We start from the raw sequence: 25,069 nt of genomic DNA, 5'->3' as shown, positions 1-25,069 counted from the left end.
GGTGACTCAAGGGAGGAGAGCCTTCTTTAGCTTCTACTACTTAGCCTCTAGTTCCCTCATCAAATGATCTTATTTCCTATGATGTTGATCTTCCTATAGCTATTCGAAAAGGCAAACATACTTGTATCCAACATCCAATCTCTAATTTTGTTTGTTATGATTTCTTGTCACCCTTGTATAACTATTTCGTTGGTACTTTATCTTTTTTTGCTCTTTCAAAATATATTTCTGAAGCCCTGTCCCACTCTAAAAGGAGGACTACAATGTTTGAAGAGATGCGTGCGCGACATGATAATGATACTTGGGATTTGGTACCTCTTCCTCCTGATAAGTCTGTGGTTAGTTGTCATTGGGTGTACAATGTGAAAGTCAATCCTAATGGTTTTGTGGCTCATTTGAAGGCCCACCTTGTTGCCAAAGGACGTAATCAGGTGTACGGTTTGGATTACTCAAACACATTCTCTTCGGTCGCTAAACTTGCCTCAGTATGTGTCTTCATCTCTTTAGCCACCACTTTTCATTGTACCTACATCAATTAGATGTGAAGAATGCTTTCCTACATGGTGATTTTCATGAGGTATATATAGAGCAACCACCTGGGTTTGTTGCTTAGGGGGAGTCAAGCTCAGTGTGTCGACTTAAGAAATCATTATATTGATTAAAACAATCTCCCAGGGCATGTTTTGGCCGATTAGTGTTGTAATACTTGAGTTTGGACTTCGACGGTGTGCAATAGATCACTGTATTGTATCATCATACTCCATCTGGCAAGCTTTTTCTTATTGTGTATGTGGATGACATTGTGATCATTGGTGACGATGATCAAGGCATCCAATCCCTAGAGCTTTTCCTACAGAGTAAGTTTCAAACCGAGGACTTGGGACCATTAAAGTACTTCTTGGGTATGAAGTATCGAGATCTTGTACGGGAACTGTCTTGTCTCAGAGAAAGTATGTTCTCGATCTTTTAGATGAGACGGGGCTATTAGGATCCAAACCTATTCATACATCCATAAATCCCAATAGAAGTTAGTGCCAAATATAGGTGATTTGTTGCCTAACCCGGGTTGGGGCCAAAGACTTGTTCGAAAGTAGAATTTTCTCACAATAACTCGATTAGATATATCCTGCGCAACAAGAGTTGAGAGTTAGTTTCTCGATTTCCCGAGAACAAGTCACTGGGATGCAGTAATACGCATTTGGAGATATCTCAAAGGTCTATCAGCGAGAGGCCTCTTATATCAGGATCAGGGTCACGCTAATATTTAAGGATATACAGATGCAGATTGGGTTAGGTCACCTTTCGACCGAAGATCCAAACCAAGTACTATATCTTTGTTTGTGGTAATTTGCTGTCTTGGAAAAGTAAGAAATGGTGGCCAGGTCAAGTGTAGAGTCTGAGTATAGGGCTACAACGCACACCACACGTGAACTTGTTTGGTTGAAGAACATTGTGAAAAAATTAGGTTTTCCACATTCTCAGCCTATGGAGTTGATGTGTAATAATCGAGCTCCTATTCATATTGCCTCCAAACCGGTCTTCTACAAGCAGCAACTCACATTAAAGTCGATTACCACTTTAGTCGAAAGAAACTTATATAGAAGCTCATTACAACCACTCATGTGAAGTCTGAGTTTTAGCTTACTGATTTGTTCACTAAAGCCTTGAGAGGTGCTCATGTGAAATTCATTTGTAACAAGCTAGGAGCATATGATATATATGTTTCACCTTAAGGAGGATTATTAATGGTTATTCAGTCATTTATCATTATTATTATGTGTTAGAGTTATGTTAGTAATAAGTGCAAGTTAGAAAGAGTATTATTGTCATTGGTATTGTATTTGACATATATTATAAAAGAGGGAGCGACCTATCATTGAAGTGATGTCTTCCATTTTACCCAATTATTCAACAAAAGCATATTAAGGTGAGGTATCACTAGACTCAAAATGCACTAGAGATGAAATTGCTACAGCTTGATAAAATTCACATGGATAAGAATGGGGTTGACATGATGACAAAGGCCTTGCCTCAGAGGAAGCTTGAGTTTTGCAGGGTAGCTGCAGGTCTTCAAGACCTTTCCCCATGAGTTAGGAGGGGAATATTATTGGGCTTCCCTCCTCAGCTGCCATTAAAAGGAGAGGCAATTTCTTAAATAAGAAAATAATCAACAAAAGGAAACTAGGGTTGTGTGCATGAGTGGGGGTGCTGAAAAATAAAAGAAAAGAAGAAAAAGGGGGTTCACAGAATTTTGATGAAAAAGAAGACCTAGGGAAGAAGTAACTCACTTGGGTTTCGATTGGGCAACCAAATGGGCTCTGATTGACTTGAAATTTTCAGTGTACGATCATGATGACAAGGGCTTCCACTTGATCGACTTTGATTGTGGTATTCTTCTTCAGATTTTTTGTCTTTTGGTGAGATAGTCTTCTATTGATCTCTAGTTCTTGTTGATGAGATTGGCTCTGAGTAAGATTGTTTATGATTTGTTGCAATTGCTATTGTTATTGAGAGCTTTTGTAAAGCTTGTGGACCCTCATACTTTTCTCTTATCTAAGGGATTAGGCCTAGACTAGAGGTCCCGCTATTTTTCCCTGATTTGGGTTTTCCACATAAATTCTTGGTGTGTCTCATTTTTGGGCATTTTATTGCTTTACTGTTCTTGTCAATTATTTGTTGATTTATTTGGTGATTTAATTGCTATGTTGCTGGATTAAATTCTGAAATTGGAATTTAGTGGCTATATCTCTAGCCCATTGTTTTATTTTATTTGTGCAAGGTAGGAAAGGTTGTGCAAGTCTTTTGTCTAGGTTTAATTATTCCACTATTTTTCCAAACTTGTATATGGAAAAAGGATTTTCCAATGATGAGGGGGCAAAAAACAAACATAACTGCAGAGCTAGAAATAAATATGTTCCTTAGAAAACGAACCTGCGTTTGTATCATTGGCAATGCGGATAGCTTCTTCCTCCTCCTTAAACCGCAACAAAGGAGCAACAGGTCCAAATACTTCCTCTCTGAAAATGTAGGACAGAGTTACATACTGTTTATCAGCACATCGAACTACAATGAGTGAAACCATTCACAGATCTAAGTATAGCAATTTTTAAGCAATCAATTCCCTCTTTTTTTTGGTCCATTAGAGCATGCCATTTAAGTCATTGGAGTATGCACAAAAATTTACCGAAATACTCCCATGGTTTAATTGTTGAAATTTAGCTTTAAACCTTTAAAAAAAATTCAATACCAAGTGCACTAGGCTCCCAAGCCTTACCGAGAGGCTGGAACATAATTTGGTTTTGGGAGTTTACCTTGAAATAAGCATTTCGTTGTTGACATCTCCAATTACAGTGGGCTCATAAAAGGTCGCTCCAAGACTATGTCTTTTACCCCCAAGAAGGACTTTTGCTCCCTTGAGATAACAATGCCGTGATTTACAAGTGATCAATTGCAGAAAGTCAAAGAAAGAAAAGCATAATTGAAATAAATGAAGGAAACGAAATGTAGCTGATAACCATAATGTTCTTTTCAAAATAGAAAGCATGTTTGTAGCATACTTGAAACTCTCCATGTTTTAGCATACTTGAAACTCCCCATGTTTTATATCAAGCAAGAAAAAATATTAATTGGAATGCTAAGGTTAGTTTTTTGTTAGATTAATAAAACATGGATGTCAGACTATTTGAAACATACTAACTAATGATATTACTATGGATAAAAAGAGCATTCCTATGATATGCAGGCAAAAATGAGTTTGTGCTATGCTATTATTAGTATGGAATGATGAAGGTAACACTTTTAACGCATAACTCATTTTTTATGTGCTCATGGAGTACACCACTATTGTTTTTTTCCATATAAAAATATTTCCTAGATATCTTTGAGAGATAGTTATCCAACTTAAGGTTCAACATCATTCTTGTAACATTGAATATAAGAATATTAATCCATCCTTAACTATGTTTTTTTAGTCTCTTCCAAGTCTATTGAATAGAATCACCAGCCAAATGAAAACATTGAGGCACAAAAGTAAACATAGGTGAATAATGGAGACCAATTTGCAAGTTCATTCATCTAGTCTGCAAGCATCTTTTAAAAAAAAAATTATGCCGAGAATTCGGCGAATCAGCCGGCGCATTCCCGTCAAACATCATATGTGAAGGCAGTTTATTTGACTCGGTAGATAGAAGAGCTTGTGCAAATATTTTATGCTTGCTTAGCATGCACAAAGGAAGGTGCAGTACTAAACAAATGACTTTGTTAGATCCATAGTGGATAGAAGGCCCTCCTTCAGCTATAGTACTTTCCAGAGGAAATTTGTGACATGAAATAATTATAAGGAATCGGTATTCACCTGACCAAGCACAAAGAAGAATTCTGAACCATGGATCATGGTTGGCGCAAACATGCGTGGTTAAAGAATCTAATTATGGCTGTTAATATTGCTCTTGCAACTCCTATAAGATCACAGTTATTGTACTTGAAATAATAAAGCAATTATTGTTGTTACAGCTTCATATATATTGTTCGTCCACAGCCTAAAAGCATTAGCTTTTAGGTAAATTGGTAACTTAACATGATATCAAAGCAAGGTTACTAGGAGGTCCTAGGTTCTATTCTCGTTGCCTGTGGTTACCCTCTCTGAAAATAAATTATGTTGTTCCCCATGGTGGGAGTTCTTCATTGTTTGTTCCATGTGCAGTGGGGTTGCACATGCCAGGGGGTATTAAAGCTTGATCTAAATTTTTGGCCCACAACCTAAAGCTTAAGCTTTCAAGAAAACAACGGTGAGCAAGCTATGGCTTATGATTGCAGTTAAGATTCATATGGCAAGTCCTATGACTTCATATTGCAACAACAAACCAGCCATCAAAGCATAACAGCATCAAAAGCATGAAAAGTGAGCAAGCACTTCCACTATGAGAAACTCAACAACTCTGATTGATCTGTATCCACTATGTTAATAATGAATATTGCCCATTGATTTGTTCATGAAGATATTTTCATAGTTTTTTAAGGAAGCCTGACAAACATTACACTGTCATAACCAAATTGGTCCATTCTTGTGATTGAAACTTCAGAGATCAGCAGAAGAAATAATATCATTACAAACACACACACACACACACAGAGCTTTCTTCTCTCTTTCATCTTCATCCTCGCCTATCCCTCAATATAAAAACCCTGGATTCTGTGCAAAATTACTAACACAGAGGGGAAGACAGACTACTCCTTTCTTTTATTTTTTCCTCCTTGATTACTAAATTGAAAATAAATATACTTCATAGAAGGGCACCAAGAGGGTGCCTACCCAGGTTAAAAGAGAAATATATTTACAGGACACGTTTGAAGAAAAATCTAAGACATTGCACATTCACCATGTTAAGGCTTGATTGTCCGACAACCTAACAGCTAAGCATTTAGGTAAAGTGGTAATCCAACATGATATTAGAGTCGTAGTTTCCAGGAGGTCCTAGATTTTATTCTTGTTGCCCATTTATTGTTCGTTTGTTAAAAATTATTTTTGACCCCATAAGGGAGTTATTCACAGTTCACTTACCTCTTCATATGCAATCATGCTGCACCTCGGGGGGAGTGCTAACTGTTGACAGACATTGTTGACCCATAACCTAACACCTTAAACTTTAAGCAAAATGATAATCTAACAAATTCCACTGTTTTCTCTATACTTGGAAGTCTACAGTCTCTAACCATCTAGCTTTGAGCTTTGTTCTCCTTTCAAATCCCTTCTTTTTCTTAACCACTATACAATCCAAAAAATAGAATGAAGAATCTGAAAAATGAGTTTTTCAGTGCTCACAAGCACCCAAGAGATTCCCACTGATGAAATGGCCATGTCCCGAATTCCATAACAATGGAGGACACAGCAAACAATATCCTCCACTATTACAAAGTTAATATCTGTAAAATAAGATCTTCCCTACCTTTGGGAGGATATCAATACTCTATATCCTCAACCGTGCTGCCTTTTGAATGAAAAAAGCCACTCTAGTAGGGCAAATCCCAATACTCTTCCAAAGAATGCCAGACAAGAATCTATGTCTCTCTTTATAATATTCAATCTGCCACTAGTATGTACCATGCACAGGCTAGCCTGGGCATTTATCTCTAGCTATTGTTTAAGCCAAAGGAAATTAGGTCTTCAAAGGGCGATGTCTACACCACCTGTAATGCCAAAAGAACACACATGATACAACCCTTCCAGACTCCCTTCCACTTTATTTTTAGCTCCATCTACTTCCATACAAAAATTCACCTCCACCATGAAGCACCAAATCCACTTCTCAAAAACGACCATGCCATTAACTTGAGAAATCCAAGTTAGACCAGCACTAGGAAAATAGGTAAGTAAGAACAATAGAGAAAATTTTAAAATGAAAGAGTAAAGAAAAAAGAAGGGAGAACTGGTTTTGACTAGCCGAGAGAGAACACTTACACAGTCAACCATAATATGTACTAACAGTTGATGACAAAAAAAAAACCCTCAGTATCCTTAATATCATAGACAGTTAACCCAGATTACTGACACTAACACTCCCCCGCATGCACACAAATATCAGGGTCATCACCAAGCCCCATCATGATACAACACTGATAAAAGGTAAGCCTCAAAAAATCCTATACCAATTTTAGATCACCACTTTATCTAAAAGCATAAGTTGTTCAGAGTTCAGACGTTGATCAACAATGTGCATTAAGCCTTGAAACAGCCCTGTATGTGTAGCTCAATTGCACATAAAGCAATAAACAAATGGTGAGTAAAACCCAAAACTGTGCATAAGATAGTTTTCAACAAATGATAAACATGTGCAACAAGAAAAGAACCCAAGTAACTTCTGCAACCATGGCTGTAAATCTGTAATGCCATGTTAGACAACTGCTATACCTAAAGGTTTATGCTGTCAGGTTAAATTTCCATGAAATTGTTGAATTTTTCATCCACTTTCCACCACCATTGAAATTGAAACAGCTGTCAGTTTTTGTATTACAGAATTTCCATCAAAATTTCCACAAATCATCCAAAATTATCATAATCGAAGGGCCTGTTTAGTTGTGGAAAATAATTTTGATTTTCCACTTTAGTTTTCAAAAGAATTATAAAAAAAAAGAAGCTATTTTTTCATTTTTAAAACATTTATATGAAATAAATGAACAATAAACAGTTTTGACACTATTTTCTTGTGGAAATAGTTTTTATATTTTTCATTTTAAATTTTTCAAATGCCACCTTGTTTTCCAATTTTCCAAATTTACATAGAAAAGTTAGAAAACATATTTTCATTATTTTTCTAAATTTCCACCTCTTACTTCGCATATGGGAGCATGAAACTTGGATCTCGTGTGGATTATGTATAGAATTTCTTCTATATCCACAAAAATCCAAATTAATGCCCCAAAATCCATTATTCTGAATATTACCATACATAAATTTGAAAAATTAAAAAACAAGTTGCCTTTTTTTTTATTATTTTGAAATCTAAATTTACAGAAATGAAAAAACAAATTGCACATTTGAGCAAGCTATTTATTTTCTGCCTTTTTAATACAAATCTTGAAAATTTTAAAAATGAGCAAACATTTCAACAAATGTTTTCTTAAGAAAACTAAAAATTGGAAAATGAGAAATGTTTTCCACAAATAAACGGGCTCACATTTCAACAAAGTTTGTCAAATGTGTATGTAATTAGCACGACCAAGAAATCAAATTCTTGATGGAAGTTGACTTCTTTGGTTCCACTTGGCTAGGGTTGTAACGACCCTAAAAATAATAATAATAATAATAATAATAAATAAATAAAATTAATTAATTAATATATCATCATTAAATTAAATTAATTGATTAAACATTGTTAAATTAAATTAATTAAATAAATAATAGGATGATATATATATATATATATGTGAGTTTATTATAATATATATAAAAGTTAAAGTAGATATATTATATATATATATATATATATATATATATATTAGTTTGCTAAAGCTTCTAGAAGAACCTTCTTCAAAATGCCATATTGAATTTGGCCAACGGATTTGCGCCTCTCAATCTCTCTCTCTGTAACTCTCTCACATCCCCAACGTCTCTCCTCCGTCTCCGTCTCTCTCTCCCCTCAATTCTCGACGGATATTTGGCCAATTGGGAAACGAAAGGTACCATTGGGTTCCTCGCTCCACCACCGACATTTCTACTGGAGCAGATTTGTTGTGGGAGCGTCGTAGGCACCATTCCTGGGGTAAGACAACTTTTTACTACTTTTTCAATTTCTCCTTAAATCTGTCGTTAAATCAACGATCGAGCACCACCATGGAGTCTTAATCACAATCGTCGTCGTTTTGGCCAGAGTAAATTTTCAATTTGGGTTTCCTAGGCCCCACTCCAAAGCGAGAGTGGGATTTGGAAAATTAGGTAAATTGGGTATATTTGAGGGTATAATTATTTATTTGGAATCTATGGGCCTAGGAAATATTAAAATAATATTTTATTTAGGATTGATTTAATGGAACTAAGATTTTTATTTTAGGGCACAAGTGAGCGCTGCAAGAATCTTTTTGGGATCCCTGTTGGCGTAGTTCAAGAAACCTGGTAAGGGGAAATATATATTTTAAACCAGAATTTTTTATGAATTTAATGGAAAAAGAACTGTGTTATATACATGTATATGTTTTGGTATGGGTTTAAAATGCCAACCATTTAAATTATATTTTCCGAGCCTATGGCTGTTTTATTAGATACGTATATGTGAAACTGAACTGATGAAAGTAAAAGATATTTTCGGGATAATTATGTAAGAAATGAAAGGTATATTTTCAGCATATAAATGTTAAATGTAGGTTGGCTTATTTTACAGGAAATATATATGAATTTTACTGCTAAATAGTGTGGCATGAGTAAATAGGAATTTTGTGTCAAAATATGTCATATGTATGAGATGCAAGATATACATGAAATGAATTGCTATGTTGTATGTGAGTGTTAATCCAACCATGTAAAACAACTGAAAGATATTAGGTAAAACAGTTAAAAAATGTTGGGTAAAACAGCTGAACAGCTGAAAAATACTGGATAAAACAACTGAAAGATGTTAGGTAAAACAACTGAAAGATGCTTGGTAAAACAGGTGAAAGATGCTGGATATGTTATGAAATGAAATGAAAATGGAAATGAATGAAACGGAAATGAAATGTGAAATGTGAACAATGTAAAATGGGAAAGAGCCACATAGAGTGAAACGCTATGAAACGTCAAAGCTGAGAACATGAACAGTTGAGAAATGTAGAATAATGGCAAGCAAAATAATGTATTATGGTATTATCAGTATTTATGTTAGTAGAACATGTTACATTTGGGCGAGGCAAACTCTTCGCCCGAGGGCTTGCTGAGAAAGGCGAGTGCCCTAGTTGTATCAAGTGTAGTAGTAGGCTGCATAACGTGTCGTGGCAGAGGGAAACTACTTGTAAGGGCGGGTAGATTTCCCTATTCTCGGGAGCCTTCATCGGTAAACTTTTGTATGAACTATGTGAGTGCTAGATTACTTCTTCACCTGAAGGCTTACTGAGTAAGGTGAGTACCCTGATATGCTTCAGTTGTGACCTTTGGGTTACCTAATGTATTAGAGCAGAGGAGTGCTACTTGTATGGGCGGATAATCAGCCCTATCCTTGGGTAATCTCGAGGGTAAAATATCTTGCATGTGTTTTATTAGGAACAGGAAATGATTTTAGAAATTATGCTAATGATTTGCAAATGATGAATAATATGTTATATACAAACCTCATGTTAGCCATGCGCTGTTTTAATATATTATTTCTTCCCTTACTGAGATGTGTCTCACCCGAATATGAACTTATCTTTTTCAGAACCTCCACGAGATCGAGCTTAGAGACCTCGAGCTGTTATAGTTTTTTTGAGAAAAGGGTATAATTTTGATGATATTTTGGGATGTATATATGTTATATTTTAGGTTTTATGTTTTAAGTCTTCTGAGATATGGATGGTTGAGAAATATACTAGTGTTTGTGAATACTGAATGTTTTTTGAGATAAGTGTATATATGAGAATATAGGTGATGAATAGTTATTTTGGATTATAGATAGAAATAGTAAACTCTGGTGTTATATTTATGGAGATTATATTTATGTTTTCCGGTGCGTACATGATATTAGAATGTGGATTATCAGGTAAATGAATGGATTAGTAGCACTCTGGGCCCACGTAGAGGGTCGGGGTGTTGCAAGGTAGTTTCCCATGCTATGAACTAAAAAAACAAAGGGCAGCCTGGTGCACAAAGCTCCCGCACATGCAGGGTCTGGGGAAGGGGCGGACCATAATGGGTCTATAGAGCGCAACCTTACCTTGCATTATTGCACGAGGCTATTTCACACAGCGACAAGCTTACTATTGCACCTAAGCTCCCCTTCTTTCCCATGCTATGAATTGTGGAACAAAATTTATTTGAAAATTTGAAAACCTTGCATATAGAAATTTATGTCTTAGTAACGACTCTTCCTTATAGAAAATATTGCCACATGATGGATAGGAACAATAGCTTTAAAACCTTTAAATTTTGTGCTAAAACAATTAATATATTAACTGAAACTCAGAAACAGTTTATTCAACCATTTATGTCTAGATTAATTGTCTTTGCATAATAATTAACATCAGCTCACTTACAAGTCTCAGTTATGCAAATTGAAGAACATCATACCGTTATCATTTACAATTCTTGCACCGTATACACCATGTATTTGTTGTCGATGTCTTTCTTTAACAATCTTTTAGTTCTAAATCTTGAACTATTATTTCTATTGAAAGTTTCACAAAAAATAAAATAATGTCCTACTACTAATTTCCATAATTTTAAAAAAAATTGGCATAAAAATTTTTGTATTGTGAAATGAATGGTGGATGTCACCATCCCCATAAATGTCTTCAACACACCTGCCCCATCTCCAAGCTCCCTCATGTTTCCCATTTGAATCCATTATTATTATCAGACAAACCCACTTACCCTTTCAATTATGAAAGAATAATTAAATATATTACTTGCTCCTCCCAAGGCTATATAAAGGGAATCAGCTGATTGAGATAAGGGGAGGAGAAACTAAGAGTGTAGAGTGCAAGATACGAAGTGCAGAATACTAAGCGTAGAACGCAGAAAGAAAAGAACACGCAGAAAATAGAGAAGAAAGAAGCAGGAGAGAAAAGAGAGTGAGATATTTTATAAGGTATGAAGGTGAGATATTTGTACAAAAGTCAGGTATATATTGTAATTCCTCTTAACATAGTGCATTTCTTATCCCATCCGCCCGTGGAGTAGGTATAAATCGAACCACGTAAATCCAGTCTCATATCTCATTTATTTTTCTACTTGTCTTCATTACTTTCTGCTTACCCTCGTTTATTTATTATTAATTCCTGTATTATTTTATAATACGTTATCAGCACAATGCTCAACCCAACTAATATATATATATATATATATATACCGCCTTAATGGACCGTTTTATTTTTGTTTATTAATACCGCCTCAATGGCTAGTTTTATTTCTATATTGCCTATATATATATATATATATATATATATTACCGATCTCCAAAAGAGATGGTAAAATAGTCCTCCTGAAGAGGCTATATATTTAATCTCCCGAAGAGACAAGTCTCCTAAAGAGACAATATATTTAATCTCCAGAAGAGATAGTACTTGTTTACCTCTTAAAGAGGGTATATTTTTAATCTTCCAAAAAAAAAAATATTATATTACTATTTTTGTATTATTTTAGTTAGTATGTTTCGCTTTTCTAAATCGCTTTATTATTGTTAATTTATTCCGATGTCGAGCCTAAGCAAAGTTAAGTTTGTTCCCCTTAACATCAGAGGTAACAACTATCTCTCATGAATTCTTGATGTAAAAATCCATTTGAATGCAATGAACTTAAGAAATACAATATTAGATGGAAATATCGCATCCATGCAGGATCATGCTAAAGTCATGATCTTTATCCGACATTATTTAGAAGAAGAATTAAAAACGGAATACCTCACTGTTAAAGACCCACTCTTCCTATGGAGAAATTTAAAGGATAGGCTTGACCATCAAAAAACAGTGATTTTATGAAAAGCTCGATATGAATGATTGCACCTAAGGTTGCAAGATTTTAAAACTTTCAGCGAATATAACTCAGCTCTACATAAAATTAGCTCGAAGCTAAAGTTATGTGAAGAAAATATTACTGATGAAGACATGTTAGAAAAAGCTTTTACTACTCCATCCCACTAATGTGCTCCTACAGCAACAATATAGGGAAAGGAAATTTACTAAATTCTCCAAACTTATTTCATGTCTTCTTGTTGCTGAACAAAATAACGAGCTTTTGATGAGAAATCACCAAACCCGTCCAACTGGTTCGACCCCATTCCCTGAAGTGAATGTAAACACATCTCATGGTCGAGGGCGAGGCCACAGGAATGGTCATGGGTATGGTCACGGCCGTGGTCAAAATAATTACTAGCATCAACGTGAGGTAACAAACCCCCAGAAGAAGAATGAACCCCAGAAGAGGGATGGCCCCCAGAAGTGGGCAAATGATCAAAATCAACAACCCAGACACTATGAAACTAAATGTTACAGATGTGCAGTAAAAGATCATTGGTCGCGTACCTGTCGTACGCCCAGACACTTGGTAGATTTATTCCAAGCATCCATAAAAGAAAAGGAAAAGAGTAAAGAAATTGAAACAAATTTTACCGATAATATTGTTCCAATGGACCTTGATACTGAACAGTCCAACTCTGTGTATCTTGATGTTACTGATTTCCTTGTAAATCCAAATGAAAATAATGATGTAATATTTTAGGACATATATATAGTAAGTAATAATGTATTTTGATAAATTGTTGCTATTATTATAGTAATGAGTTTTCAAAATATTTGTTGTAGTGAAAATTGTCTTAAAGCTTTGAACGAGCCTAAGATGTCTATGGAAGAAGTTTGTTTAGTTGACAGTGCTACAACACACAATTCTCCAAGATAGAAAATATTTCCATTATTTGAAAATATCATCAACGTACGTTAATACAATATCTAGGTCTACAAATTTGATTGAAGGCTCCGGAAGAGCTAATATAAAATTACCCAATGGAACTTTATTAAAAATCGATGAAACTTTATATTCTAGCAGATCCGGAAGAAATCTGTTAAGCTTTAAAGATTTAAGACTCAATGGGTATCATATTGAAACCACAAATGAAGGCAGTAAAGAATTTCTTTACATTACTTCCATTATTTCTGGCAAGAAACAAATTTTAGAAAAGTTGTCAACCTTATCTTTAGGACTATATTATACAAAGATTAAAGTAGTTGAATCATATAATGTCTTGCACCTGAAGTGCAATGACCCAAAGTTATTTACACTTTGGCATGATCATCTTGGACATCCTGGAGATGTAACGATGCGAAGAATCATTGAGAACTCATATGGTCATCCACTAAAGAACCAGAAGATTCTTTTGTCTAGAGATTTCATGTGTACTGCTTGCTCTCAAAGGAAATTAATTGTCAAACCATCTATTTCGAAAGTAAATTTTGAGTCACCCAGTTTCTTACAAAGAATTCATGGTGATATATGCGGACCAATACATCCACCATCTGGACCATTTAGATATTTTATGGTTTTAATTGATGCATCTACTAGATGGTCACATGTTTCTCTACTTTTTACTCGAAATGTTGTTTTTACTAGACTTCTTTCTCAAATGATTAGATTATGAGCTTATTTTCCCGATTATCCAATTAAATCGATTCATATGGATAATGCTGGTGAGTTTACATCCCAAACTATTGGTAACTATTGTCTGTCACTTGGAATAGATGTTGAACATCTTGTTGTTCATACCCATACACAAAATGGTTTAACCGAATCTTTTATTAAGAGACTTCAACTTATTGCTAGACCTATGATTATGAGAACCAAATTGCTCATATCTGTTTGGGGACACGCTATTCTTCATGCTGCATGTTTAGTTCGTATAAGACCAACCCGATATTTCTTATTTAAGAATTTTTGGTTATACAGTATATGTTCCTATTGCCCCCTCCTCAAAGAAATAAAATGAGTCCTCAACGTAAGTTTGGTATCTATGTTGCTTTTGATTCTCCTTCTATTATTAGATATCTTAAAACTTTAACGGGTGATTTGTTTAAAGCACGGTTTTAAGATTGTCATTTTGATGAAACGGTATTCCCTCCATTAGGGGGAGCAAAATTAGTGCCTGAAACACAACATGAAATCACATGGAATGCCATGAGTTTATCTCATTTAGATTCTTGTACAAATCAATGTGAACTTGAAGTTCAAAAAATTATACATTTGCAAGGGATTGCAAATCAGTTACTTGATTCTTTTGTAGATACCAAGGTAATACTAAAATCTCATATACCTGCTGCAAATATTCCAGCACGTATTGATGTCCCTGAAGGACAACAGCCGTTTAATAAATCTAAGCCGCAAATTAAACGTGGAAGGCCTGTTGGTGCAAAGGATAGACTCCTGGAAGGAGAAAATTGAAATCTGTAAACGCTCTAGAAGAGATTACAGAAGTAAGTAATCCAATCGACATTCACAAATCCATTTCTCCTGAAAATGAAATCGCTATTATAGAATTTCCTAAAGAGAAATCTTCTCTTGAAGAGGGACCTCTTGAAGAGGAATCTCCTGAAGAGAAAACTCCTGAAGAGACATCCCTCGAAAAGGGACAGGTACCTGGAACTAATAATGAGATCTCAATACATTACACAAGAGAAATGTGGGATAGAAATAAAGTTATTGTCAATAACACATTTGCATATGCAATAGCTACTAACATTACCAGAAGTAATGAGAATCCTGAACCTAAATCTGTGGATGAATGTCGATATAGAAGTGATTGACCAAAATGGAAAGAGGCTATCACATCAGAAATAAACTCTATTTTAAAAAGATAAGTTTTTGGACCTATAGTCCAAACACCAGAAGATGTCCAACCCGTTGGATACAAATGGGGATTTGTGCACAAGCAAAATGAAAATAATGAAATTACTCGATATAAAGCAAGACTTGTGGCATAAGATTTCTCGCAGAAACCCAAAATTGATTATGAGGAGACATATTCTCCTATAATGGATGGAATCATTTTTAGATTCCTAATTGGGCTAGTAGTCGCTGAACGACTGAGCATGCACCTTATAAACATAGTAATAGCATACCTATATGGATTGTTGGATAGTGAAATTTATATGAAAATCCCTGAAGGATTTGAATTGCCTAAAACAAAACTTTGTAATTTATATTCAGTCAAACTCCAACGTTCCTTAAATAGATTAAAGCAATCTAGACGCATGTGATACAATTGATTAAGTGAGTACCTAGTAAAAGAAGGATTCATAAACAATCCAATTTGTCCATGTGTTTTTATTAAAAGATCAGAATCTGGATATGCTATAATTGTTGTTTATATTGATGATTTGAATTTAGTAGGGACTCCTGAAGAGCTCACTAAAGCTGCTAATTATTTAATGGCTGAATTTGAGATGAAAGATTTAGGAAAGACAAAATAATGTTTTGGCCTACAGATTGAACATTTAAATGGCGGAATTCTTGTTCATCAATCTAAATATACCGAAAAAGTATTAAGGCAATTCTATATGGATAAAGTTCATCCTCTAGGATCTCCAATGATGGTGCAATCACTTGATGTTAAGAAAGATCCATTTCGACCTCGTGATGAGGGGGAGGAATTACTTGGTCCTAAAGTACCATATTTAAGTGCTATCGATTCTTTGATGTATCTATCAAATTGTACAAAACCTGACATTACATTTGCTATGAATCTATTAGCAAGATATAGCTCTACTCCTACTCGACGACACTGGAATGGAATTAAATACATTCTACGTTATTTGAGAGGTACATCTAATTTGGGTCTATTTTACTCGTTTGATTCCAAATCTCAACTAATAAGATATGCAGATGTGTTGGATATCTATATCCTCACAATGCTAAATCTCAAATTGGATATGTATTTCTTTATGGAAAAACTGTTATATCTTGGAAATTAGTGAAGCAAACGATTACAGCAACATCCTCCAATCATTCTGAAATATTAGCTATTCATGAAGCTAGTAGAGAATGCGTGTGGTTCAAATCAATGATTTCTCATATCCAAGAAATTTGTAGTCTTCAATCAATCAAGGATATTCCAACAGTTTTGTAAGAAGATAATGTCACATGTACAGCTCAACTGAAAGGAGGATACATAAAGGGTGACAGGACAAAGCATATCTTTCCAAAATTTTTCTATACGCATGAACTCCAGAAGAATGGTGATATAGATGTACAACAGATCCAATCAAGTGATAATCTAGCATATTTATTCACCAAGGCTTTGCCAACTACATTATTCAAGAGACCGGTTCATCTTGTCGGAATGAGACATCTTAAAGATCTTAGCTAGACAAGTTAATATATGGGTGACATCAAAGGGGGAGTGTTGTGAAATGAATGGGGGATGTCACCATCCCCATAAATGTCTTCAACACACCTGCCCCATCTCCAATCTCCCTCATGTTTCTCATGTGAATCCATTATTATTATCAGACGAACTCACTTGCCCTTTCAATTATAAAAGAATAATTAAATATATTACTTGCTCCTCCCACGGCTATATAAAGGGAATCAGCTGATTGAGATAAGGGGAGGAGAAACTAAGAGTGCAAAGTGCAAAATACACAGTGCAAAATACTGAGCGTAGAACGAAGAAAGAAAAGAACACGCAAAAAATAGAGAAGAAAGAAGCAAGAGAGAAAAGAGAAAGTGAGATATTTTGTAAGGTAAGAAGGTGAGATATTTGTACAAAAGCCAGGTATATGTTGTAATTCCTCTTAACATAGTGAATTTCTGATCCCATCCACCCGTGGAGTAGGTATAAACCAAACCATGTAAATCCAGTCTCACTTCTTATTTATTTTTCTGCTTGACTTCATTACTTTCTGCTTATCCTCGTTTATTTATTATTAATTCCTCTATTATTTTATAATACTATGAAATTTTTTTGAAACCTTGAAATTGCAGTCAAAATCAAAATTTAAAACTTTGATTCTAACAATGTATATCAAACCTTAATTGTAAGCATATCTCCTAATTGATTAAAACACTCAAACAACAAAATTGTCTTCATTAGAACATCCCATACAAGGCAACAATCTACATTGATGTGCTTCATTCTTTCATGAAATAGTGGATTGTTTGCAATATAAATGATAACCTAATTACACCATAAATCCTTGGAGCCCGTTTAGTTTTGGAAAAAAGTTTTCATTTTATTTTAATTCTCCAAAAAATTACAAAAACGTGAGCAAATTTTCATTTTAACAATGTTTGTATGAAATAAATGAACAATAAATAGTTTTGGCACAATTGATTGGGAAAATAGTTTTATTTTCCAATTCAAAATTTTCAAATAATTACAAAAAAACCTCCTTGTTTTCCAATTTTCTAAATTTATATAGCAAAGTTGGAAAACAACCTTTACCATTTTTCTAGATGTCTAACTCTTACTTTGTGTGTGGGAGCATGAAATTCAGATCTTGGACTTTAATTTTTGTAGATTATGTGCAGAGTTGCTTCTAAATCCAAGCAAATCCAAATTCAAGTCCCAAAATCTATGATTCCAAGTATTACCTTATATGATTTTTGTAAAAAAGAAAAACAAGGTGTCTTTCTTATAATTATTTTAAAATCTAGAAATAGAAAATGAAAAATTGTTTTGCACATTTATACAAACTCTTTATTTTCTACCTTTTTAATATGAATATTTAAAATATAAGCTAAAGTTTTTATAAATTTTTGGAAAACTAAAAAATGGAAAACAATGTTTTCCACAACTAAACAGGCCTTTTGGTTTTGTTAGAAGAAAACATAAGGGATTAAATACCCAATCCATGTTTAACTCCTTGACTATGTGAGCTATAGCCAAGGTCTTAAATTTCGATTTCAACTCAAATTTCAGAAAAAGTACGGAAATTTCGATTTCAATGTCTATTTCGAATTTCGATTTGAAAAAATAATGGAAATCAGTAATAAAGCATGGAATTCTTTGTGAAACTTTAGAAATGGTTAGCAAACATAATAATGTAAGTTTTGGGACTAATATATTACAAGTTAAATATATCTATGTTGTGTATGAGGTGGAAAAGTTCTAATATAGTATGTGTCTCAAACATATTCGTAAGATAATGTATATTAAACATATTTAGTCAATGCAAATGGAATTCATAAATCATTTATATATTATTTAGGGCAAAAGACATTCACCTCCTTTGAGGTTTGTCAAAAAGACAGATACCTCCCCTGAGGTTTATAAATGCCACAAACCTCTCCTGAGGTTTCAAAAATGCCAGAAACCTCCCCCAAAGGTTTCAAACATGCCACAAACCTCCACTGAGGTTTGCCAAAAAGACACCAACCTCCCCTCAAAAAATTGTGTTTTGCAAAGATATAAAAGGAGGTTTGTGTCTTTTTGGCAAACCTCAAGGGAGGTCCTTGGAATTCTTGAAACCTCAAGGGAGGTCTCTAGAATTTTTGAAACCTCAAGCAAGGTCATTGTCTTTTTGCCATACCTCAAGGGAGGTTAGTATCTTTTGCCCTCTTATCTATTATACAAATAATGATAATTTAGACATAATGGTTAAATAAAATGTTGTTGTAAATTTATTTTTTCATATAATTTCAAAAGTACTTGTAACAATCTTTTGTTTCGATAAAAATAAATAAAATAAATTAAGAGAGAAATTTCACTTCACTCCTCAATCTATCATTTGAATTCCGAGTAAATTTCATTGTACAGTTAAAATTTCAACAAGTTTCTCAAAGATTTCGAGATTTCAACAATTTTCGGATGATTCATTGAGATTTTGATGGAAATTATGCAACATAGAAATCGAATGCCATTTCGATTTCAAGGGTTATGGAGACCGGAAATTTCAATGGAAGTTTCGGCAATTTAGTAGAAATTTAAGACCATGGCAATAGCTTCATACTCTGCTTCTCACATGCAAAGTGACAACATGACAAGCTTACCAACCACAAAAGCACAGTGTCTGGTAGGAGAACTCCAAGCTTCAATTGGAGCAGCCCAATATGCAGTCAAGTACCACACAATATCAAAACTAGTGCAACACTTCGACACTAGTCCTTTACCAAGGTAACTCTTGAGATGTGAAGAATACTAAATGCAACATCCTATTGAGCTTAATTGGGATTCTCCATAAACTAACCAACTCCCACAGGAAAGGAAATGCCAGGCCCAGTGGCAATCAAGTAAATCAATTTTTAGATCAATACGAGTGTTACCTAGTTAAGCTTCCAACATACTAATTTTAGTCGATATATCTAACTTCTACATTCTCTAAGACAGGTTCAGACCTCTGCTGCAACAACAGGTAATCACAATGGAAAAAAAACAAAAAAAGACCAAAGGGTGTCCACATCCTTGATTTAAAATCATTGCTAAAGCCAACACTTTGATTTTAATATGGCTGCTAGTAATAATGATATTATCAACATAAACCACCACAAACGCCACATTAGTCTCCTTCCTTACAACAAAAATAAAGTAAACGGAATAATAGGGTAAAGACCCTAAAGGACTGCTTAAACCCATAAAGGCTCTTATAAAAATGCAACCGACAAATCTTGCCAACCCCCCCCCCCCCCTTCACCCCAACAAAAGAAATAAGGAACAGATACTTGAGGTTGCTCCATGCACACTGCTTGTTGCAACTTTCTGAACATGATTGCTCTTTTTGAAATCTAAGTGGCATAAAGGCCACTCAAAGTTAACCTCTAGGGAGATTAGGACACGACCAACTCAAATTGACTTGCAAAAGAACAACAACAACAAAACAAACCAAGCCTTAAGTCCCACTATGTGGGGTCGCTACATGAATCCTTTTCAACCAATTCACACAATTGAGGTCGTTTTCTCCAAAGAGTTATTAAATTCTGCCTCCCTATCTCATTCAATGTTATTTAGGTCTACCCTTAGCCCTTCCACTACCAATAACAGTAACTAGCTCACTCCACCACATTGGTGCACTATTTGGCCAATTTCATATGCCCAAACCATCTAAGCTGCCCCTCCCATATCTTATCTTCAATCAATGCTATGCCTAACTTATTGTGAATATGTTTGTTCCTTAATTTATCCTTTAATGTTATAATACTCATGTAATGTCAAGGAAGTCTTCATGAGGCTTGATACACATGGGTGAGCACCAAATTGACCTAAAAGCTTAACTCTATTGGTTCTTGGGCCCAACCATGTATGTATATACACACCCATCTTCCACTATATTTTTCCAACGTGGGATAAACTCACAAAGGAATTCTCAACAACTCATTCACCTTAGTAATCACATTTCTGCAACTTTTACTATTTGGATATGTTGTTTCTTAGTTGCCCAACATTTTGATCACACAGCACAGCTGGTACTATAGCCATCCTACACAACTTTCCTTTTAATTTAAGGGTATTCTACAATCACACAACATTCCCAGAGCACTCCTCCATTTTAGCCAGCCTGTTTTAACTCTATGTATTACAACCTCTTCAATTTCTCCTTACGCTTGCATAATAGATCTAAGGTATCAAAACCTACTAGTGCTATTAATATCTTAACCATCAAGTTTAATCTTTTCTCCAATATTCCTCCTACAGTGGCAGAAACTACATTTATATATCCTGTCATATTTCTACTTATCATTAAACATTAGACTCTAAAGCTTCTCTCCATGTTTCTAACTTAGATTCTACTCCAGTCCTACTTTTATCAATCAAAGAAGTATCATCTGCAAACAACATAAACCATGGTATCTCTTTTTAGGTACTCCTAGTGAGATCATCAATCACTAAAGAGAAAAGGTCTCAAAGTAGATCGTTTATATACACCTATTGTGACTCGAAAATTTCTAGACTCTCCACCTACATTCCTAACGCTAGTCATTACTTTATCATACATACCTCTAATGACATCAGTATATCCATTACATACTCCCTTCTTTACTAAAATTTACCATAAAACTATCCTAGGTATCCTATCATAGTATTTCTCTGTGCCAATAAAAACCATATAAACATCCCTCTTTTTTTACCCCTAAACTTTTACGTTAATCTTCTTAAAAGATAAATAGCTCCTGCAGCAAATCCCTCAGGCATAAAATCACACTGGTTGTCTAAGATCCTCGTTTCTAACTTTATTATTTGTTTAATTACCCTTTCCCACAGTTTCATCATATGAATTCTATGATAGTTACTACAGTTTTAAATACCACCTTTGTTTTTGTACATAGTTATCAACGTACTTTTCCTTTTTTGCTTTTAAAATTGTGTTGAATAAATGAGCTAACCATATACTTCAATTATCCCCTAGACATTTCCAAACTTCAATTGGTATGTTATCAAGTGCTATAGATTTCTCACTTTTCATTTTTTTAACGCCATCTTAACCTCAGTGGTTCTAATTTTGTGAATAAATCTCATATTTTAGTCCTTTCCTCATTTGTCACTTCTAAGCATAAGCCTTGAATTTGGTTTTCATTAAACAACTAAGTAAAGTAGTTTTGTCAACTCTCTTTTAGTCCTCTTCTTTCCATTAGAATAAACCCTTTGCTCACCAACCACCATTTCCATCTTGTCATTAGTGTCAATAATACATAATGGTATATTATCGAGCAATGCCCAGCCAATTCCTTACCATAAGGTAGATCCACCAATCTTGAAGCCCCATGAGAAGTCAAGGTCTCGCAATCAACATATATAGATTAGCAACGACCTTAGTGTGAGGCGAGATAGAAATAAATGAAACAGATAGGGCAAAAGAATAAATAACAATGGAAAGATGAGTCAAGGAAACATAATTTAAAGCTTGGATAGTTGATCAAGGGCTCAGGTGCAAGAGCTCATATGTTTTCAATGAGCTATGAGCAAGTCCATATCTAGCTGAGATTGGTCTCGAGAACCATATTAGAGGGCTCAAAACAGGTGAGGATATCTACGATGGTATCAATTTCCTTTTTACAACTCTCATATACTTTGAAATGTCTTTCTAAAACAAGTACAGATATCTCACGAGCAATTGCAATAGAGGAATCAAGCAAAGCAATGAGAGCAGAAATAAGACGTTAGAACAAGTGCTATCGCTAACTATTGATGTACTAAAAAAAAAATGGAGTCATCCAAAAGTCTATCCAGAAGTATAAAAATAGTTGTCTCCCAAAGGTCACACAATCACTTATATAAATGTTTACAAGTTCAAGGATCATAAAACTGATACCTTCTTGCATTCTAACTTCCAATGTATCAAACAAAGACTTGTTAGACAGCACAATGCAGAAAAATGAAATTGGTAAACCTATAATTTGCGGATAACCTACTGACACTAGCACATGGGGATGCAAAACCAGCAGCTAGTATCGAACACAGTGTCGCCCTATTCTACAAAGTCACTAGTGGCAAGTGTAATAGTGATGAATCAGAGTTCAACATCTCTGGTGTCTCAGAGGAAACTGCCACAGAAATTGAACAAATCCGAGATTCTCAGTAGGCAAACTCCCTGTAAAATTCCACAGCTACCCTTGGTATGAAAAAGAATGATAAGGCAGAAATGTGAATCTGTTATTAAAAAAAAAAAAAAAAAACACAGGAAGAATCCATTCCTGGAAACACAAATACCTCCCTCTCCTATGCAGGGAGACTGCAGCTAATCAAATCATCCTCCCAAGCATACAGGGCCACTGGTCCGTGGCCCTCTTCCTACCAAAGTCATCAGAGAAATAGAGAAGAGATTGAAGGCATTCTCAAGGAAAACAAAAGACTGAAATACGTATGGCTGTAAGGTGAAATGGCACCAAGTGTCCAAATCGTATGATGAAGGGGGTCTGCGCTTAAAGCTCCTCTCTCCATGGAGTGAAGCCTCAAGCATTAAGCTAATTTGGTATACAAATATATATGCACTTGTCAAACCTTCCTATGGGTTGTTTTGATCCACATATACATGCCTAAAAAAACCAGCTGGTTAAACTATGGGTTAAAAAAAAAAAAAAAAACGAAGAAGAAGAAGGAGACAAAAGAAGAAACAGAGAAGCATCAGGGTACCCAAGAAAGGAAATGTTCACCCCATTACACAGGAGGGCATCCTGATTAGAAAAATGCAGTAAAAATAGCATCAACCCAAAAAATTCAAGTGCAGTGTTCAAATGAAAATTTTGAATTATTGACGCAAAATCAATTCTTTGTTTCACTTTCACTATAGGATTGGATAAAAATATTAAGTATAACCTATCCTTCTCAACTATCCACTAATTTTTTTTATCTGTCTACACTCTAGAACTCATGTTATGTATAGTAAGAAGGATAACACATGATTGAACAACCGAGAGACTTCAGTAAGTGACACAAGTAACAAATTCAAATGAAATTTAGGGGCATGCGGTACAGCAGAAAGAAAAAAACAGACCAGAGTGAAAATATATCCTAACCAGAGGCAAAGGATAGCAGTTGTGGATACTCTTCATAGTAAGGCAATGCAAGTTTCTGACATTAAGATTTGGTTGAACTGTCATATCTTATTAAAATCACAACTGCATCAAACAAATGTCTGATCTTGCCACGGCCCTTCACAAGGCCTGCCAGTGCTTCAAACTACAACAGTCACGTTTAATACCAAATCATTTCACCCATCAATAGCAATATATTAACATGATTTTATTCCAAAGGTTTTATTGAAAAATTTAAAAAATGTTGTATTGTTCCTTCAGGATGTTAAATACCCAATGATTTCATATAACTCAATAGCAGAGCAGGATAGTTTTTTTCTTTTTCCACCAATCCTGGTGGTCTTCTGATTTTGAGCTTTTTGGAAAGATTTTCTAAAAGACCAGAAGGCTATTCTCCATCAATTTTGGTTTTCAGTTTTGGCTTTTGTTTTTGTTTTCTTATGCTTTCTTTTTTTCCCCCTTTCCCTCTTTTTTGGTGTAATTCTCTCTCAAGAAGATATCCCATTTACCATCTTGTATTGTTCTCTAATCACTCTTAAAAAATTCTTCTTTCCTTCTTTCCTTTTTTGTTTTGGTTTTTTTTTTTTTTTTTTTTTTTTTGCCTTAATTTGATGAGTAGAAGTGTGTCATTAACTGAACTACACAGGGAAGTCACCCATTTAATAAATTCTTTTATTATCAAAAGAGAAAAAAAAAACTTCCACCTTACAAGTTGTCAATATGCAATATACAGATCAAATACATATGCTACTTGCATTAATGCTAATTTACAGATATTTCGGAATGATGACAGACCAAGGAATCTGACTCCCCATATAAGTACCATTGCAGTCATATACAGAAAATAAGGAAAAAAAAAAGTATGACACATGTTACTGTAACCAAAATACCACTGCAAAGAAAAGAAAATGACATAATCACTTTGCTATTGTAACACCTTCTAAATATGATCTCAATCGAATAGGTAAGAAAAGAACCTTTGAGAGAGCATCTTGAAGAAGTGATTCAACCTGTAACACACAATTTAAAGAAGCAACACAATAGAGATACATGTAAGGACTGTATCATGGAAATAATGGTTAACAGAAACTCGAAAAGCACAACCAACCTTTTGTACCGCTGCTTCATTAATTAGTGGACCCTGCAACAAATGAACAGCGAACTTAAAAGTTAAAACTATGAACCCTTAATCTTAGTTTCTTATTCCCAGTCTTGTAATGATAATAAACAGCCCTCATATATGGCAATGTAATAAGCCACTATGGCTGTATGAAGGGAACACTTCCCCCAGCCATGTGACAAAAGTAATGACTGATAAAAGACTTCAATATGATTGAACTGTTAAGATCATTGACACACTCAAAATATATAAATAAATAAATATATATATAAATATATATACAAAGCGAACCAATCAGCACTACTGGAAAACAGCAAAGCAGCCTTTACTAAAGTACA

The 25,069-nt window shown here is 34.6% G+C and overlaps 1 protein-coding gene across 2 annotated transcripts in view; it reads right to left on the bottom strand.

Moving 5' to 3' along the window:
• The window catches only part of LOC131145091 (succinate-semialdehyde dehydrogenase, mitochondrial), a 104,000-nt gene that overhangs the window by 9,092 nt on the left and 69,839 nt on the right, over positions 1-25,069 (bottom strand). For both annotated transcript variants that reach the window (XM_058094167.1, XM_058094168.1), the window contains 4 exons: positions 24,720-24,752; positions 24,589-24,621; positions 3,312-3,412; positions 2,932-3,017 (listed from right to left, as the gene is read on the bottom strand). In XM_058094167.1, coding sequence (XP_057950150.1) covers positions 2,932-3,017; positions 3,312-3,412; positions 24,589-24,621; positions 24,720-24,752 — 253 coding nt within the window. The remainder of the gene's footprint in view (positions 1-2,931; positions 3,018-3,311; positions 3,413-24,588; positions 24,622-24,719; positions 24,753-25,069) is intronic.

Source organism: Malania oleifera, chromosome 12 (genome assembly GCF_029873635.1).
Source record: "Malania oleifera isolate guangnan ecotype guangnan chromosome 12, ASM2987363v1, whole genome shotgun sequence".
Taxonomy (NCBI): Eukaryota; Viridiplantae; Streptophyta; class Magnoliopsida; order Santalales; family Ximeniaceae; genus Malania; species Malania oleifera.
Note: the sequence above shows the minus strand (reverse complement) of the source record. Positions and strands in the feature narration are given on the sequence as shown.